The following is a 20,083-nucleotide window of genomic DNA, read 5'->3' as shown; positions in this document are numbered from 1 at the left end:
TTTTTTCAAAGAAATGGAACAAATAATCCTAAAATTTGTATGGAACCAGAAAAGACCCCGCATAGCCAGAGGAATGTTGAAAAAGAAAAGCAAAGCCGGTGGCATCACAATTCCGGACTTCCAGCTCTATTACAAAGCTGTCATCATCAAGACAGCATGGTACTGGTACAAAAGCAGACACATAGATCAATGGAACAGAATAGAGAGCCCAGAAATGGACCCTCAACTCTATGGTCAACTCATCTTTGACAAAGCAGGAAAGAATGTCCAGTGGAAAAAAGACAGTCTCTTCAACAAATGGTGTTGGGAAAATTGGATAGCCACATGCAGAAGAATGAAACTGGACCATTTCCTTACAACACAAAAATAGACTCCAAATGGTTGAAAGACCTCAGTGTGAGACAGGAGTCCATCAGAATCCTAAAGGAGAACACGGGCAGCAACCTCTTCGACCTCAGCCGAAGCAACTTCTTCCTAGAAACATCGCCAAAGGCAAGGGAAGCAAGGGCAAAAATGAACTATTGGGACTTCATCAAGATAAAAAGCTTTTGCAAAGCAAAGGAAACAGTCAACAAAACCAAAAGACAACTGACAGAATGGGAGAAGATATTTGCAAATGACATATCAGATAAAGGGCTAGTATCCAAAATCTATAAAGAACTCATCAAACTCAACACCCAAAGAACAAAGAATCCAATCAAGAAATGGGCAGAAGACATGAACAGACATTTTTCCAAAGAAGACATCCAAATGGCCAACAGACACATGAAAAAGTGCTCCATATCGCTCGGCATCAGGGAAATCCAAATCAAAACCTCAATGAGATACCACCTCACACCAGTCAGAATGGCTAAAATTAACAAGTCAGGAAACGACAGATGTTGGCGGGGATGCGGAGAAAGGGGAACCCTCCTACACTGTTGGTGGGAATGCAAGCTGGTGCAGCCACTCTGGAAAACTGTATGGAGGTTCCTCAAAAAGTTGAAAATAGAGCTACCATATGATCCAGCAATTGCACTACTGGGTATTTACCCCAAAGATACAAAAGTAGGGATCCGAAGGGGTACGTGCACCCCGATGTTTATAGCAGCAATGTCCACAATAGCCAAACTGTGGAAAAAGCCAAGATGTCCATCGACAGATGAATGGATAAAGAAGACGTGGTATATATATACAATGGAATATTATGCAGCCATCAAAAGGAATGAGATCTTGCCATTTGCAACGACATGGATGGAACTGGAGGGTATTATGTTGAGTGAAATAAGTCAAACAGAGAAAGACATGTATCATATGATCTCACTGATATGAGGAATTCTTAATTGCAGGAAACAAACTGAGGGTTGCTGGAGTGGGGGGTGGGGTGGGAGGGATGGGGTGACTGGGTGATAGACACTGGGGAGGGTATGTGCTCTGGTAAGCGCTGTGAATTGTGCAAGACTGTTGAATCTCAGATCTGTACCTCTGAAACAAATAATGCAATATATGTTAAGAAAAAAAAGAAGAAGAAGAAGATAGCAGGAGGGTAAGAATGAAGGGGGGGAATTGGAGGGGGAGATGAACCATGAGAGACTATGGACTCTGAAAAACAAACTGAGGGTTCTAGAGGGGAGGGGGGTGGGAGGATGGGTTAGCCTGGTGATGGGTATTAAAGAGGGCACGTTCTTCATGGAGCACTGGGTGTTATGCACAAACAATGAATCATGGAACACTTCATCTAAAACTAATGATGTAATGTATGGGGATTAACATAAGAATAAAAAAAAATTAAAAAAAAAAGTGAATGGGTTAAACAATCTAACAAAAAGGCAGAAACTGTCATGCTGGATAAGAAAACAAGATCCAATTATGTACTGTCTATAGGAAACACATTTTAGATTCAAAGATACAAACAGTTTGAAAGTAAAAGAATGGAAGAAGCTATCATACATCATGACAGAAACCATAAGAAAGCTGGAGTGACTATATTAATGTCAGAAAAAATAGACTTTGTGTTTTCTTGTTTGTTTTTTTGTTTTTTAGAGAGAGAGAGCACACGAGTGCAGGAATATTAAGGAGGCTCCATGCCCAGGGCAGATCCTGAGACAGGGCTCAATCTCATGACCCAGAGGTCATGACCTGAGCCGAAATCAAGAGTTGGGTGCTTAACCAACTGAGGCACCCAGGTGTCCCAGACAAAATAGACTTTGAAACAAAAAAATTTACTAGAAATAAAGAGGGACATTTCACAATGACAAAAACATCACATATCACAAAGATAACATTTATAAACATATATGCACCTAACATAAGAGCCACAAAATATATGAAGCAAAAACTGACAGAATTGAAAGGAGAAATAGACAATTCAACAATAATAGTTGGAGGCTTCGATAATGCATTTTCAAAAATGAATGTAACAACTAAGTAGAAGATACAAATAGAAGGCTTGAACATTATCTATCAATTAAACTAAAAGACACCTACAGAACCCTCAACTCCAAACAGCAGAATACACATACATGGATTGAAACTGTACAAAGTGTGTTATCTGATCATAATGAAATAAAATTAGAAGTACAAAAAGATATTTGAAGAACTCACAAATAGGTGGAAATTAAACAAAACATTCTTAAATGACCAACAAGTCAAAGAATAAATCACAAAAGAAATTAGAAAAGACTTTAAGATAAATGGAAATAAAAATACAATATGCCAAAATTTGTTGGAGGTATGTAAATAAAGTAGTACTTAGAGGGAAATTTATAGCTATAAATATCTACAATAAAAAAAAGTCTCAAATCAATAACCTAACCTTCCATGTTAAGGCACTAGGAGAGGAAGAGAAAATGAAACTCAGAAGAAGCAGAAATAAGGATACAGTAAGTATATGAGCAGAGATTAATAAAATAATAGGATCAACAAAATCAAAAGCTGATTATTTTAAAAGAGCAACAAAATTGACAAAACTTTAACAGGACTGACCAAGAGAAAATGAAAGATCAAATTACTAAAATCAGGAAAGAGGGAACATTGCTATCAATCTTGCAGAAAATCAAAAGAATTCTAAAGAAATACTATGAACAACTGTATGTCAACAAATTAGACAGCTTCAGTAAAATGGATCTATTCCTAGAAATACAAAAGCTGCCAAAACAGACTCAAGAAGAAAGAGAAAATCTGAATAGCCCTGTAATCCCTATAACAAGTAAACAGATTGAATTTGTAATTTAAAAACTTCCCACGGAAACTTCCAGTTTCTGGTCTGACATATAAGAAGCCTGGAGGTCTCCACTCCATCCCAACATGTACAAAGCTAAACAAACTGGAAAACCAATAACTCTTCTTAGAGCCATAAGAGAAGTGAGGTCCAGGGCAAACTGCTGCCCCTCCAAATTGGAGAGAAAGACAGGCTGATACAGAGAATTACAACTTAGCAAAGCAGAAACCCAGGAGCAAAACCTCTGTGGGAACCAATTCCAGAGTAAGGAAACCTGAACTATAATTGACAAACTCCTGGAGGCTCAGTGTGGACAAGTCTAAGAGATAAAAGCTTGGGGGGACCCAGTCAACAGGGGCCCCCACACTTTTGTGAGTTTTACCTCTTGGAGCTTTACCAGGTTCTCACCATGAGTATGGGAGGAAAATCCCCACTTGCTTCCAGCAGGGGGAGAATAAAAGGAACCATTTTGAAACATGCACACACATTCTGTTCTTCACAAGGCCTTCTCTCAAGAGAAACTAATTAACCAGAGCCTAACCTGGTGGGGTTTTATCAGGACCTGACTGACCTGTGGGGTGGGAAATACCCAGTTCCAGCCAGCTCTAGATTTCTACCTGGAGGGAGGCAGATCTCCAACTCCAGTTCACACTAGCCATACTGACAAGCACTGTTCACACTCCAGAAGCACAGGCTCACTAAAAACCTGAGACCTACTCATAGGACCACAGGGCTTCTTCATTCCCCTCACACCTCACCAACACATTAATGAAGACCTATTTAGAGCATTTCCATCTACCCAGTACATCATGTCTGACTCTAAAGAAAAAATTAGAAGGCATACTAAACGGCAAAAAATATAGTTTGAAGAGACAGAGCAAGCGTCAGAACCACATTCAATACGGTAAAGTTGTTGAAAATGTCAGACCAGGAATTTAAAATAACTATGATTAAAATACTCATGGCTCTGGGGCGCCTGGGTGGCTCAGTCGTTAAGCATCTGCCTTCGGCTCAGGTCATGATCCAGGGTCCTGTGATTGAGCCCCGCATCGGGCTCCCTGTTCTGCAGGAAGACTGCTTCTCCCTCTCCCATTCTCCCTGCTTGTATTCCCTCTCTCGCTGTGTCTCTCTCTCTGTGTCAAATAAATAAATAAAATCTTAAAAAAAAAAATATTCATGGCTCTAATGGATAAAGTAGACAGCATGCGAGAACACAAAGGCAATGTGAGCAGAGAGATAGAAATTCTAAGAAAGGACAAAAAAAAATGCTAGAGATCTAACACATTGTAACAGAAATGAAGAATGCCATTGATGGGCTTATTAGTAGACAGGAAAGAATCTCTGCTTGAGGCTATCTCAATAGAAACCTCCAAAACTGAAAACAAAGAGAAAAAAGTATGGATAAAAAGAAACAGAATAGAATACTCAAGACCTGGAATACCAGAAGGAGAAGAGAAAAAAGAACTGAACAAATATTTGAAACAATAATTACTGAGAATTTTCCATACAATATTTTAGGTCAATTATAATTGATAATATTTGGATGGACCCTGAGGACATTGTGGTCAAGTGAAACAAGTCAGAGAGAGACAAATACAGTGTGATACACTTATGTGTGAAATCTGAAAAAGCCAAATTTGCAGGGACAGAGAGTAGAATGGTAGTTAACAGGGGCTGGGGGGTGGGGGGAGTAGGGAGATGTTGGTCAAAAAGTACAAACTTTCAGTAAGAAGAGTAAATTCATAGGATATAATGTACAGCATTGTGATATAGCTAATAATACTGTGTTATATAGTTGAAAGTTGCTAAGAGAGTAAACCTTAAATATTCTTACCACAATGAAGAAATAATTATGTGACATGCTGGAGGTGTTAGCTAATGCTATGGTGGTAATCATATTGTACTATATAAAAATATCAAATCAACGTGTTGTATACCTTAAACTTATACAATGTTATATGTCAATTATATCTCATAAAGCTAGGGATAAAAAAAATAGAAATAGAAGAGGAGGAATGCTCCACTCATTTAATGAGGCCCATATTAACCTGATACCAAAACAAGGCAGACACATTATAAGGGAAAAACCTAGGGGTGCGAAATCTTTAATGAAATATTAGCAAGTTGGATCCAAATATATATAAAAGGATAATATACCATGACCAAATAGGGATAATCCAAGGAATGCATAAGTGATTTAACATTCAAAATAAATGATATGATTATCCCAATAAATTTAGGAGATGCATTTCAGAAAAATCAATATATATTCATAATTTAGAAGAAAAATAAAACATCCTGGGGCGCCTGGGTGGCAGGGTCGTTAAGCGTCTGCCTTCGGCTCAGGTCATGATCCCAGGGTCCTGGGATGGAGTCCCACGTGGGGCTCCCTGCTCCATGGGAAGCCTGCTTCTCCCTCTCCCATTCCCTGCTTGTGTTCCCTCTCTCGCTGTGTCTCTCTCTGTCAAATAATATAATCTTAAAAAAAAAATTATTAAAAAAAATTATTAAAAAAAAGAAAAAGAAACTTCCTAGCAAACTGGGAATAAAGGGAACTTCCTCAACTAAGTTCTTACTTAATGGGAAAGGTTTTATGTTTCCTCCTAAGATAAAGAGCAAGGCAAAGATTACACTCTCATGATTCCTATTCAACATTATATGAAAGGTCCTAACCAATGTAAGAAAAAAAAAACCATACAAATTAAAAAAAAAGCTGTTTTTATTTACAGATGAAATAATTACCTGTGTAGAAAATTCTAAGGAATCTACAAAAAAGCTATTGGAATTAATAAGTCGGTTTACCAACATTGCAGGATACAAAGTTAAAATACAAAAGCCCATTCATTTCTATGTACTAATAATGAACATTTGGAAACTGAAAATTTAAAAATTACATTTACAATAGCATAAAAATATTAACTTCTTAGGGATAAATGTAACCAAATATGTCAACACTTATACATTGAAAACTACAAAACACTGCTAAGAAAAATTAAAGAAGATCTAAATAGGTGGAGAAAAATACGTGTTTATGAATCAGAAGACTCAATGCTGTGAAGATACCAATTATTTACAAAATAGTGCAACACGAAACAAAATCCTAACAATCTTTTTTATGGAAAGGAACACACTGATTCTAAAATGCATAAAGAAATGTAAAGGGCCTAAAATTGCCAAAACAAGTTTGATAAAGAACAAAATTATACAACATGCTTTCAAAACTTATTATAAAGCTACAGTAATCAAGACAGTGTGGTATTGGTATAAAATAGATATACAGATCAATGAAAGAGAATTAAGAATCCAGAAAAAGTCCCGATAGATAGATAGATGATAGATAGATGATAGATAGATATAGGTGATAGATATAGATAGATAATATAGATAGATATAGATATAGCTAATTTGATTCTGACAAAGATATCAAGTTGATTCAGTGGCATAAGAACAGTCTTTTCAATATATAATACTAGAATCACTTAGCTACATATACAAGGGAAAAAATGACACAACTCATTGAATTAAATTGAAATGGATCATGGACTTGATCCTGAGAGGTAAACCTATAAAATTCTCAAAGAAAACATATGAGAAAACCTTTGCAGTTTTGGATTATACAAAGATTTCTTAGATTGGAAACAAAACACATGAACCATAGGAATAATATTGATAAATTATACTTCACCAAAATTAAAAAGTTCTGTTCGTTAAGATACCATTAAGAAAGTAAAAGATAAGCCACAGTTAGAAAATGTGCAGTGCACATACCAAAGGACATGTATCAAAATATGTAATAAACTCTTACACCTCAATCATAAGAAATCTCTCAATAAAAATGGGCAATGGACCAAGGAAGATACATTAGGCAACATCATTATTTATCAGTGAAATAAAACTTGAAACCACAACAAGGCACCACAACAAACCCATTAGAATGATTAAAATTATTGCTGGGGGAATGCAATATGTTACAACCATTGTAGAAAATGCAGGAGTATACAGACAGAATGAAGTCTGTAGTTATTAATTTGGGGTGTCTATCACACCACCACTTCCTGACAGCTCTCACCTCCCACTGCTCCTCATCCACTGGTCCCTTCAGAGCTGAGTTTGTTCCCACCACTGTCTCCTTTTCTGTGCTGCTCTGTTCACTTTCCTCGCCTTTCAGCTAGTCTAAACTTTATACTTCTTTTAGGGCTCAAACAAAGTCACTGGATTCCCCTGTTGCCCCGGCCCACTCTGATCTCGCTCCCCTCTGAACTCCTCTGCCATCTCCCACCTCCATATGTGCAGGACCATGATTAGAACCAGCACTGGGAGATGCACGTGAGTACTAAAGGGCAGTCTCCACATTTTATACCCTTATTTTCCCTGCGTGATGCTCAGAACAGGGCAGGCAACCAGTATCTCGTGGTAGCTCTAGCTTCGTATGACCTCCATGTCTATGTATGAACCTTCATACCTGTTTTCCAGCCTCAGGTTGTGTGACATGCTGTGCATTATTTTCACCAGGAGATTCAAAACCATCCTCTTCCTCTGCAAGTGGGGCCAACCAAGTCCGGTCATGCTGCTCCCTCGTCTCTGGGCCCTTTTTCATCTCTGTGACCAGTGGAATGATGTCTTTGCTTTTGGCAGCAGGGCCTCCTGTCACCTCTTTTTGCCTTGGTAAGTTTTGACTCCTGCACCACTTGTGACAAAAATGCTGAAGAGTATGTATTACAAAGCAAAAAGCCCGGCGGAACCGATCCAGGGCTAACTGGACTTTGGTTTTTTTGGACTCTCCACCTAAGTTTCCATCTCTCTCCTCATTGCTGAAGGAATTGAGCAGCAAGGCAATGAAGAGGTTGAGTACCTAGGGTGGAATGGAGGGGGAACACACAAGGAGAATGGAAAGTTTAGCAGAGGGAAAGATACAGTAGGTTTCCAGAACAAATTTTCCCCAAGACCCAAAACTAAGTCACATGAGATACTATGTCCTTCGGTCTCCTCAGAAAGTTCATTTATAAAATGAATAAAAGGAGATAAGATCAAGGAAGGCAGCAAGATAAGATGAAAGAAAAATTGAAGTGAAAGAGTGCCAAGAGCCAAGACCACTTTGTCTACATACAAGCAACACATGTTGTAAACTCTGGCCAGGGTAAAGCAGAACTGTGTGACCACTGGCAAAATAAAAAATGTATATTCCTTGAGGATCAGTTGAATAGTGAGCTTGGCTTTGCTGGAATGGGATATGGGTCTGATGTCTAATACTGCCATGGGGTCCTCCCCTGTTGGCACAGTTTGAGAGATGATGTGCTTTGTGCAGGCTCTTTAGGTGCTGTTGCCCGAACCACAACCAAGTATTGGAGCTGAACTGGAGGGGTCTGGATAGAATCTGCAGCTCTTCTGTTGAAGCATGGATCACTTTAAATTCAGATCATCTCATCAGCTTCCTACTTGGGTTTTTTTGCTTACATTTACACACCCTCCAATTCATCATCTTCATCTCCTCAAACTCCTTTGTTTGTGGCTGTCACCAGCTCAAAAATATACAGCTTCGGAGAGGAGTGTCTTATGAGTGTGCATGGGTCTAGTCACTCTCCCACAGCTTCATCACAAGAATTCCAGCTGTGGACCTCTGCTCAAGCTTTCCTCTGTTTGCCAAGTCCTCCTTGCCTCTTTAGTGCCCTTCTCAAGTACTGTATCTTCCACGCATCCTTTGTTAACATTTTCTTCCCACTCCCATTGGTTATATTCTGCTCTTCTGAACTTTTGTACCACTTACTATCTATCTAACATTGCTGATCAGGCACATAGGATAAAGCCATTGTGTGTGTGTGGATGGTTCAGTATATTTGCACAATAGCCCCACCTTGATTCTTAAGACCTTGTGCTCAGGTATCCTGTCTTTTCATACCCTTACTGGGTACCCAATTAGCTAATAATATCTATGTTTCCAGCTGCAAGTGACAGACTCAAAGCAACTTACACAATAAGAAAATGCAACTTCAGAAGTTTGAAAATAAAACAGAAGGACCAATTATGACATGAAGATTGGTCTGTGCCCCCTTTTTCCTCTATCTTCTTCAGTGCTGGCTTTGTCTTAGGCTAGTTCTTCTCATGCTTGCATAATGTTTGCAGTTCTACCAGGAATCATGGTCATAAAAAGGCCCAGAGAAAATAAAAGGACCATTTTTTTTTTTTAGCTCATCCCTTCTTTTTTCTTTTAAGAACAAGAAACCTTCTCACTAGATGCCCCTTTACAACTTACTGACCAAATTAAGTCACAAACCCCTACCTCAACCATTCGCCAACAAAGAGAATACAATTATTTTAGAATAATCACCTGGTATAAAATAGATATTGGGTCATCAGTTAATATGAGCCCTATGTGACAAGGATGTTTTGTTTCATGCTTTTTATAATTTCCTCAAGTCAAATTCAAATGCAGATTTTTAATATCATAAAACATTAAATGTATAATATTATATTTAGAATAATAATTACCAGTGAAGTGTTGCAAAAGAAGCTAATACATTTGTGCAGTCCATATATTTAAAAAAAAATCTAAGACACTCACCACAAGTTTTCCTATCACCATGATCAACAGAAAGACGACAATGCACAGTGCTTGATTTGTTTCTTGCATACATTCCCACATGTTTTCAATCCATTCCCCACAGAGGATGCGGAATACCACCAGAAAGGAATGGTAGAAATCCCCCATGTGCCACCGTCGTAAACATGGGGCTGTAGGGACACAGGATGTTTTATTGCTCTTTATAGAATTGAATTTAGAGCCAAAGACCTGCATGCCAACCACTGAGAAAATAAAGACCACAATAGCCAGGACCACGGTCAGGTTTCCCAGGGCTCCAACGGAGTGGCCAATTATTTTTATCAGTGTGTTTAAAGTTGGCCAGGATTTGGCTAACTTGAAGACTCTCAGCTGTAAAAACAGACAATAAGCAAAAGTGGAAGAAAAGCCAGTTAAAGACAAATTCCATCTGCTCAGCTATATAGTAAATGACATGCTCCCAAACCACAGCATTTATGATTTTCAAAAATCTTTTCAAAGTCAAATCCATCCTAAACATAGTCATCAACTCCCTGGCCCATGATAATAACTATATCTACTTTTTTGTTTTAAAAATGGAAATATTTTGTTCTAATTTTTGTTAAATGATAAAGACTTTGGAGTCATGATGATGGAATTAAGCATACATGTTTATTGCATAAAGTGAATGTTTTGGAATCCTATATAATATACCAAGGGTCAAAAAACTATGGCCCAAGGGCCAAATCCAGCCCATTGCCTGTTTTTGTATGTCCTGAGGGGTAAGAATGTTTTACATTTTTAAATGGTTGAAAAATAATCAAAAGAAGGGTATTTCATCACACATGAAAATTGTATGAAGTTCAAATTTTTGCATCCGTAAATAAAGTTCTATTGGAACACAGCCACACCCATTTGTTCTCAAATGTCTATGGCTACTTCCGTGCTACAACAGCAGAGTTAAGTGATTTCAACAGAGACCATACAGCTTGTAAGACTGCAAATATTTACCATCTGACCTTTTATAGAAAAAAATTGCTAACTCCTGCATTATATAATTCAGGTCACAAGTTTGAATCTGAACTTTCTAACAATGATAAGAGGAATATAGTGTTTTATACCCAGGAGAGAAAAAGCAATCAGCTACTCAAAACACACACACATACTTTTTTCAAAAAAAGTTTTTTCCATGGAATTTTACAGACCCTATGTGAGACAGCACAACAACTAGTTTCATAGGTTATTTCTTATATTAGCTTCCAGCGTAAACCAATGGTTTCACTCCAAAGTACAATGGTGTTAAGTATCAACTCTTTGGGGGAAATACTGCAGGTCAGTAAGACTTATGGCCCAAGAGAAGGAACAGCATTGTGTCCTCAGAAGGGAGCTTGGGGCACCTCAGGGAGAAATCACGGTTCTGTTATACACAGACAATGCCACAGGGTTCCTCCCCTCAGGGCATGGCTGCAATAAGCCTAAACAATCATGAAGCAAATGTAATTTTGCTCACCTGAGTGCCAATGAAACTTTAGGAGAGCAACTTAATAATGTCTGACTTTGAGCATTGTGATTGCCTAACATATCCCAAGTATAAAATGTATGTTTAGGTAACTGAAACAAATGTTTTACTCTGTAGTCTTAGAAATCTTATCCCTGCCAAAAGAAAAAGTAAATCTCTGAAAGGACACCAAAGGTCATTTTTATGGCTTCCCAATCCCCCTGTCAGATGTGGTTTCCCTGTAGCTTTCTATCTATACCTCTCATGGGGTTTGTCACACACTCTACTTTGCCTCATTTCTGGCCCTGTCTTGTCTCATCTCTAGACGGCAAACTCCTTGAAGACAGTACTTTCCTCGTCTTTGAGTGCTCCTTCAGGTCAGTTCCTCTCAAGTGCCTCTGCAAAGGTCACCAGAATGCCTCCATGGTCAGTGGGTGGAGGGCAAAGATGACAGGACAGGAATGCGGCACTGGAAGCAGTGAGGAGGAACCTATTGAGACAGCACCTGCCAGCAGTGCCCGGGCCCCTCCTGGACTCTGCAGTCCCCCTTGGCAAGCCCAGATGTGAGGGTGCCTGGCTCAGAGCTCAGGGGTGAGTGGGAGGAAAGAGATCAGGGGAGGGGGCTACACTAAGCAAGGAGAAGAATCCTGACACCAGAAGATACCATGTTGAGTCAGGCTGCCTAAGGGGTCATCTTGGGATGGGGGAGGCAGGGGTTCAGCTGGGAGGAGACCTCCTGGGACTCCCAAGAGTATGCAAAACCTGGGTGGGAGGAGGAGTGCAGTTTTGATTCTCGGATTAAGGTAAGATGAGTTAAAGTTTGATGCAAAATAGCCACTGAACTCAGTCAAGACTCTTATCAATCCTAGCAGCTAAGGTATTCAGTAAAATAAAACAGTAAGTGCCTTACCACTCTTAAGGGACGGAAAAACAGCAGGCTTCTTTTTTTCCCTGCAACTGTACTGTTCATCACATCTGCAAAACTCAGAAGAGCAACAATGCTGTCAAAAATGTTCCAGCCTCGGCGAAAGTAGTTGTAGGGATCAAGTGCAATAATTTTTAGGCACATTTCTGCCATGAAAATGCCAGCAAAAACCTACAGTGAGACAGGGAAGAATGAGAAAAGGAAGCTACTCCTCCTTGAAGATACACTTCTAAGAATGGTCCAAGGGAATTGCAGAGGTTACAAAGAAATAAAATGCATTTTTATTTACTTTGCTGCTCTCCCCCCTCCCCATCATAGAGCCCATTACAATATTACCAAGCTCACAGACATCAGGGTGGAGAATAAATATTATTTCCCAAGGCACAATTGGCTTCTTGACAGAGGGCAGAGTGATAGAAAGTGTCAAGCAATTCTTCCTCTAAGTTCCCTTTAAAATGCCAATAAACATTCCCAAATGAGGGGAGGGGCAGGATATATAACAGCTCTGAAAACTGACGATAAATATCCTCCATAAAGCAGAATCAGAAGGAGTTCACCTAACCACTCAATCTCAACACCTTGATCAGAAAAAAAACCCCAAAACATATAAAGGGGGCCCAGAGCAAAGAATTGAAAAACACTGCTAGGAACAGGAAAACATCTTTAAGCAACTCAATATATAGGCTTACCCTACATGATGAAAATCTTGGGATAAACCCTAGGTTGGTTATGGTTGAAAGGAGGGTTAGTGAGTTGGAATATAATCCTAAATCCTATAATTCACCCACAGAATGCAGGGTTCATTATTCCAGAACAAAATACCAAAGAATTAAAAGGAAGGGCAAGAGTTAAGAAAGTGCTAAACTATGTGATTTCCATGGGCACAAATAAGTGTTTTTGTTTTTGTCTTTGAAACTTAGATAAACACAGGCTTAAAAACATTGCACAATGTTGAATAAGTGGTAGCCAAATTCAAAACTAAATCTATCATCTACATCTTTGTAGAAGATAAAACAAAGCATTTCTTCATAGCAAATAGCATATTCTGACACAGACACAACTAAATAGATATGAGAAAACAACAGTATGAAAATAATAAGGTAATACAAGAAGGTTGTCAGTAATAAGACTCTCCTTTATAGTTCTGGAAAAGAAAAACAACTCAGAAATGATTTTTAAATCTCCATAATAAAAAAAAACTCCTTATTAAAAGTAACAGATGATCCATTTTTATAAATAATTTGATGACTTACTATTTATTTTAAAAACCCCTAAAATAAAGTGACACAAGTTAAAAAAGGATAGGCAAAGACAAATCCAAGATAGACAAAAAGAAAAGAAATCAAGGTGGCAAAGAAAACCCAAAGCTTGTATTTGTCTTTTCCCTTTAAATATTGCTATCTACCTCTGCCCAGAGCCACGACCAGTGCCTGAAAGCACGCAGTGTTACCTATTGTAGTTAATTGTGCTGGACTGATCCCTGTCCCCTTTTGAGCTCCTCCTCCGCCTCCTGTCTCCTTCAGGCTTTAGGTGTCTAGCCTTACAGCAAAACCCTACATGTCTTGGAACCATTGGTTTCCCATCCAATTCAACCGCTATTCATGGCTTCTTGGGAGCTCAATGTACTCCCCTGATTCAAGCAATACCAAAGCCTAGAGAGTTCATTTCCAAGTCCAGTCCCACAGAACTGCACAGGCCAGTTGAATCCTGGTCCAGCTGTCAGAGGAGGCAGGTTTGGATGTGTTCTTTGGTACCCAAGGCTCCAAAGCCTCCCTCTACCACTGCTATGGGGGTATAGTAGATGAGGTGGCTACCACCTTTGTATTGTGTGTTAATTTTTTTTTTAAAGATTTTACTTATTTATTTGAGAGAGAGAGAGAGAATGAGCTGGAGGAGGGGCAGAGTGAGACGGAGAAGCAGACTCCCCGCTGAGCAGGGAGCCCCATGTGGGGCTCTATCCCAGGACTCTGGGATCACTACCTGAGCCGAAGGCAGCCGCTTAACCAACTGAGCCACCCAGGCGTCCCAAGGTATTGTGTGTTTAGGGAATGGGGTACATGGAATGGAAGCACAGGCTACAAGGCCAGTTCTGCCTGTTTCTCATCAGTTTTCAGGGGCTGGGGTACAGCTGTTGCCTGTGAACTCAGACACCAACAATGTCCCTGTGCCTCCTTCTGTACCACTTCTGGGGAGAGTGAAGAAGAATGTCACTTAATTATCCAGCTTCTGACTGCAAAATGCAGCTTCACCTCAACACCCAGAACAACTAGTCAGTGGGAAATCTGAGAGGGTGGCTTTTGTCATTTCCCACTGCTGGATCAGCAAATGAAGGGACAGACAGACCACTTTTGCAAACTGGGAAGCCCTGCCTAGGAGCATGACTCTGGGTTCTTTGGGTATTCTCTGGAACTTATCTAATAACTCCATCTACCAGGAGGTGCTGAAAGATAGGTCTGCTGACTCTGCTGAGGCAGGAACCTGCAGGCACAGCTTTCTGTCTTCAAGGGAAACAACACTGTCAACCCATTTCTGGGATACATCATCAGGAGACAGCTGAATACCATGGCCTGGAGCCCAGAAGATACCAGCCTGTTAGAAGGTACCATGTGTGTTAGGTTCATCATGCAGCATGAAATATAATCTGATCCACACACACCTACAGAGCACTTCTTCCCAAGGGCAGTTTGGGGAAAGAAACTTAAATGCAGACTGTCTGTAAGGAGATCCACTCTGGCCTTGCACTGTGGTCCCGCTGTATCCCTGTACCTCCTGAGAGGGACATGGAACTGAGGGTAACCTCAACCTGATGCATAGAAGCAGCTCTGTGAACCAGTTTCTGATTCAATAAGTATAGTGGATTCTGATCAGTGTAAAATAATTAATTAAAAAATACATGCATATACATTGACTAGAGATCTTCTGCAATGCTAAAAATGATCATCTTTGCTAATAGGACCATAGGAAATGAGTTCTTCTTTGTATTTCCCTTATTTGTACTTTTCCTTATTTTTAAAATTAAAAAAAGCGTGTATTGCTTCTTAAGTTGGAAAAATAAAATAACCTTAAGAATAAATGGTTAGATATTCTGGTAAGATTAACTCATTGGCTAATTAAGGTAGAACATTCAGTGGGTAATTTTTTGTTATTTCTGATATTTGGGAGACTAATTAATCCTTAGAGGGGGGAAATGCCTTCTCCAGGAACAATAAATAGAACAGCTCATGGGAAGTCTGCTCTCCTATCTAAGTTTTCCCAATTTAACTGGGACTAGATCCATCCAATGAGAAACATACTGAAGCAGGCTGAAGTCTGGAGGCCCCACTACCACTCCATAAGCTCTGCACAACTCCTCCTGGGAAAGTATGCCTCCCACAGCTGCCAGGCCCTGACCCATCTTTCCAGGGGGAATAACAGCTAGTAATAGCAGTCACATTATTTTGTGACAAATGATGTCATCCATATCACCAGGGATCATGGGACACATTACCAGGGTCTCTGGATATGGTTAACGTTTTCTTGATCATCCCAAATGGCTGAACTTTTAAGATGTCTGCTGGCTTCCTGCTTCCCACTGGATGACTAAAGAGATGCCTTAGCATACCAGAGAGCCCACACAGGGCCCATGGAAAATTACTGAACTGGGTAAAAACAAAATCCTAACAGTCATCTTCTCCCTCAACTCTACTTAATGGGACCAAAGACCTAGGCTAGGTTAGGCCATTCGCAACATGTTTAGACTTTGAAAGAATTATAATTCACAGTTTGAAATATTTTTATATTTTAAAAAGCCTAAAGTTACCAAATTCCCTATATGCAACATAGAATCAAAACTCCGGCGCATGTTGTAATGATCCATGGCCAAGAAGATAGTGTTGATGATGATACAGATGGTGATGGCCAGCTCAGTAAATGGGTCAGTCATCACGGTTCTCAGGGCCTTCTTAATGCACACCCACTGGGGGCTACAGTTCCACACGAGGTATTTGGATGCCAGGTTTCCCCCACATGGGAGGCAAGGCTCCTGTGATTTTTCTTGTTCTGGAGAAGGAGAATGTGAAAGAGCAGTGAGTAGTTAGCTCTGAATCCATCTGACTGCTATTGGCCTGAGTGCATTCCTTCCTCCCACTTCCCTAGGGTCTCCTATGAACAACCTGATCAGCCAAGAAGGGCACTGATGGGTGCAGCTGGAAAGGTTTCCCATATGCAACTTCCATGTGGTATAGCCATGTACATCTAGTCTTTATACTTGTATTTAGCATCTGGGAGCTGGGCTGCATGGCTAGAGATACAGATATGGAAGCCAATCCTGGATGTGAACCCATGAGAGAGAGAAATATAAGCTCAAGTTATGTTCATTCAAGGCAGACCATGGTGACAGCTGTAACAGAGGCACATAGAGCTACCAGGGCTCAAGGGAAGGAGAGGTATTCATGCAGGGGTATCTACATGCATTGAAATAAAATGTCCTCTCCAGCTGGTTGAGTTCAGGCCATAAGGCTGCTGGACCCCTGATTTCCCTGGCACCATTTCAGGGACTCATGCCAGCCAAATGAGTTGATACAACAGGCTCAAAAGTGTTAAGGATCAATCTGACCCCACCCTTGTAAGGACTTGAGTCCTGCCTTTGAACCCAACCCCTTAGTTGGGTCCTGGTTACCTGCTGTTAATAAGGTCCATCAGATGGTTCCAGCCTATCTACATAGATCTTCCATCGTCCATGCCAGATTCCTAACTCTAACCTCAAATACAACTGTCAACTACTGGAAACTTCTGTGTCTTCTCTTCTTTGGTCACTATCATTGTCACTGCAACCTCATGTGACTGCCTGGCCTGATTGGGAGGTCCTGTCTGTACCCTTGGTCCCAAGTCCCATCACAAGGCTAGCCAGTTCGCACCACTACCCAAGGGCCAACTCAGGGTGGGCCCACTTCTTCCGAGTCACTTAGCTCACATGCTCCAATGAGGCACAAGAAGTGACTCTGCAGGAAATACAGGGGGCTTCAGAGGGCTTCTGGGGGAGGAGAGGAGAATGGAGGGACATCATTGCAGTTCGGCTCTCCCTGGGGCTGGGAGGCAGAGCTTACCCTGCACGGTGATGGTGAGGATGCTGACCGCGCTCAGGGCCCTCTGTCTTTGGAAGGGGTCCCTGTGCTCATCGAAGTAATCCACTGACAGATTCTGGGATAGTCGTTTGGTTTGCTCTAGGATGTGTGGCTGTAAGAGAAGGCAGGCATGACAGACCTTCAAAGCAAAGAGGCTGCCTCTCCTCAAAACTTCACAAGCTACTTTGTTTCAATGCCACATGCCTCAAAGACACTTCATATCTTATATAGGTCCACTCACTCCCATTTCATGGCACACTGAAGGTTCAGTTTTTGTATTTCATATTTAGTAGATAAGTGCAATATAGTTTGACCATTCATATTTCTTATGCATGCACATTTCCAGGGTCCCAGCTACAGAAAATTTTCTTCCTCTGTGATTTATTCATTGTCAACAAAGAGCAAACAAAATTTTATAAAAACGAATGAGCAACAGTTCAGGGTACAAAAGCAATAAAAAATTGAATTTAGAAACAATGTTTTTGGGTGGCAGAAGTGGGGGATACATTTAGAAGGGTGGATTGGGGCCAGATGGTGAAGTGCCTGAATGGCTGCCTAAATTGATTTGAAAACAGTCAGTAACTTAAAAAGAACAGCCAAAATACATACAACAATTTCTATATACTAAACCTCAAGCACTCCTTCAGGCTGTGCCCAGGAGCTTGACTCTCACTTTACCTCCAATTCTACAGTCTCTGGAGGTGAAAAGACATAAATCTCCAGATACCTAGAAAACTATCCATAATGACTTATTTCCCCAAAGTTCTGACCAACCAGGGCCCCAGAGGGAACTATCCCTTGTGATAAGCTATTTTAAAGGCAATCTATAGTCTTTCTATAGCTAGTTCTCTTTTGGTTTAGGGAAAAGACTTCGTATTAGCTGTCTGTTCTTGGTCTATTGTTTTGTGAAATGAGGAAAAACCCTCAAAATATTAAAAGATACTTGCAGTCTCTTCAATATGCTATCACCTGACATTAAAGAAGTCTCTAAACCGAGAGATCTGTCCCTGTCATTCCATCAGAGAGCTGCTCACAGCAGTGAATGAGGTTTGTCCACCTACTTCTGCAAAGACTCCCAGACCCCCTTTCCCCACCCCACCCTCAGGTGTGCACAGCCCCCTTCTGACCACTTCACCTCTTCCTTCCATCTCAGGAAAGTGGCTCTAGCCATTATTCCATGGTCTGTATCTTCAACATTTTCCTCTCCTCTGAAGTTTCTCTCCACAATTAAAACATGTTTTAACATCCCCCACCTCACTGATTAAAAAAAGGGGGGGGGGCTTTTTTCCTACCGCACATCTCCCCATAGCTTCATTTCTGCATATCCTATGGCCTACTCAATATCCCTGCTAGGATGCCCCACAGGCATTTCAAACTTGCCACATTCAAAACTGAACTTTTCTTCTTCCCCACTGCCAAGACATGTTTCTTTCCTGTCTTAGTAAACTACCCTCTATCAAGTTGGCTACCCAAGCCATTAACCGGGCATCTTCCCCACCTTGTACATCTAGTCGACTGCTGAATCTTACCTTCTGGAGATCACTGCACCCTGTTACTCTCTCTTCATCCTCCCGCCCTAACCACAGTTTAAGCCCCTGTCGCCTCTTGGATTACTGCCACAGCTTTTTTTTTATTTTTGGTTTTCATGTAGAAAACATATTTATTTATTTAATTATGTTCATTTAGCCAATATATAGTACATCTTTAGTTTTTGATGTAGTGTTCAACAATTCATTATTTGCATATAACACCCAGTGCTCATCACATGTGCCCTCCTTAATACCCATCACCCAGTTACCCCATCCCCCCACCCCCCTCCCTTCTGTAACCCTCAGTTTGGTTCCTGGAGTCCAGAGTCTCTTATGGTTTGTCTCCCTCTCTGATTTCTTCCCATTCAGTTTTCCTTCCCTTCCGCTATGGTCCTCCATGCTATTCCTTATGTTCCACATATGATGAAACCATATGATAACTGTCTTTCTCTGATTGACTTATTTCACGTAGCATAATCCCCTCCAGTTCCATCCATGTCAATGCAAATTGTAGGTATTTATCCTTTCTGATGGCTGAGTAGTATTCCATTGTATATATGGACCACGTCTTCTTTATCCATTCATCTGTTGAAGGGCATCTCGGCTCCTTCCACAGTTTGGCTATTGTGGACATTGCTGCTATGAACATTGGGGTACAGGTGCCCCTTCTTTTCACTACATCTGTGTCTTTGGGGTAAATTCCCAGTAGTGCAATTGTTGGGTAGTAGGGTAGTTCTATTTTTAACATCTTCAGGAACCTAAATACTGTTTTCCAGGGTGGCTGTACCATCTTGCATTCCCACCAACAGTGTAAAGAGGGTTCCTCTTTCTCCACATCCTCGCCAACATCTGTCATTTCCTGATTTGTTAATTTTAGCCATTCTGACTGGTGTGAGGTGGTATCTCATTGTGGTTTTTATTTGAATTTCCGTGATGGCTAGTGATGTTAAACGTTAGTCATTTGCATGTCTTTTTTGGAGAAATGTCTGTTCATGTCTTCTGCCCATTTCTTTTTTTTTTTTTTTAATTTATTTATTTATTTTTATTCTTATGTTAATCCCCATATATTACATCATTAGTTTTAGATGAAGTATTCCATGATTCATTGTGCATAACACCCAGTGCTCCATGCAGAATGTGCCCTCCTCAATACCCACCACCAGGCTAACCCATCCTCCCACCCCCCTCCCCTCTAGAACCCTGTTTGTTTTTCAGAGTCCATCGTCTCTCATGGTTCGTCTACCCCTCCGATTTCCCCCGCTTCATTCTTCCCCTCCCGCTACCTTCTTCTTCTT

At 40.5% G+C, this 20,083-nt stretch overlaps 1 protein-coding gene across 1 annotated transcript in view; it reads right to left on the bottom strand.

Moving 5' to 3' along the window:
- SCN11A (sodium voltage-gated channel alpha subunit 11) overlaps positions 1-20,083 on the bottom strand; it is a 96,778-nt gene that overhangs the window by 42,354 nt on the left and 34,341 nt on the right. Inside the window, exons 11-15 of the mRNA XM_021705863.1 lie at positions 17,242-17,371; positions 15,957-16,195; positions 12,143-12,328; positions 9,759-10,127; positions 7,662-8,051 (exon numbers count right to left, since the gene is read on the bottom strand). Of these exons, the coding sequence (XP_021561538.1) occupies positions 7,662-8,051; positions 9,759-10,127; positions 12,143-12,328; positions 15,957-16,195; positions 17,242-17,371 (1,314 nt within the window). The remainder of the gene's footprint in view (positions 1-7,661; positions 8,052-9,758; positions 10,128-12,142; positions 12,329-15,956; positions 16,196-17,241; positions 17,372-20,083) is intronic.

This window comes from Neomonachus schauinslandi, chromosome 1 (genome assembly GCF_002201575.2).
Source record: "Neomonachus schauinslandi chromosome 1, ASM220157v2, whole genome shotgun sequence".
Taxonomy (NCBI): domain Eukaryota; kingdom Metazoa; phylum Chordata; class Mammalia; order Carnivora; family Phocidae; genus Neomonachus; species Neomonachus schauinslandi.
Note: the sequence above shows the minus strand (reverse complement) of the source record. Positions and strands in the feature narration are given on the sequence as shown.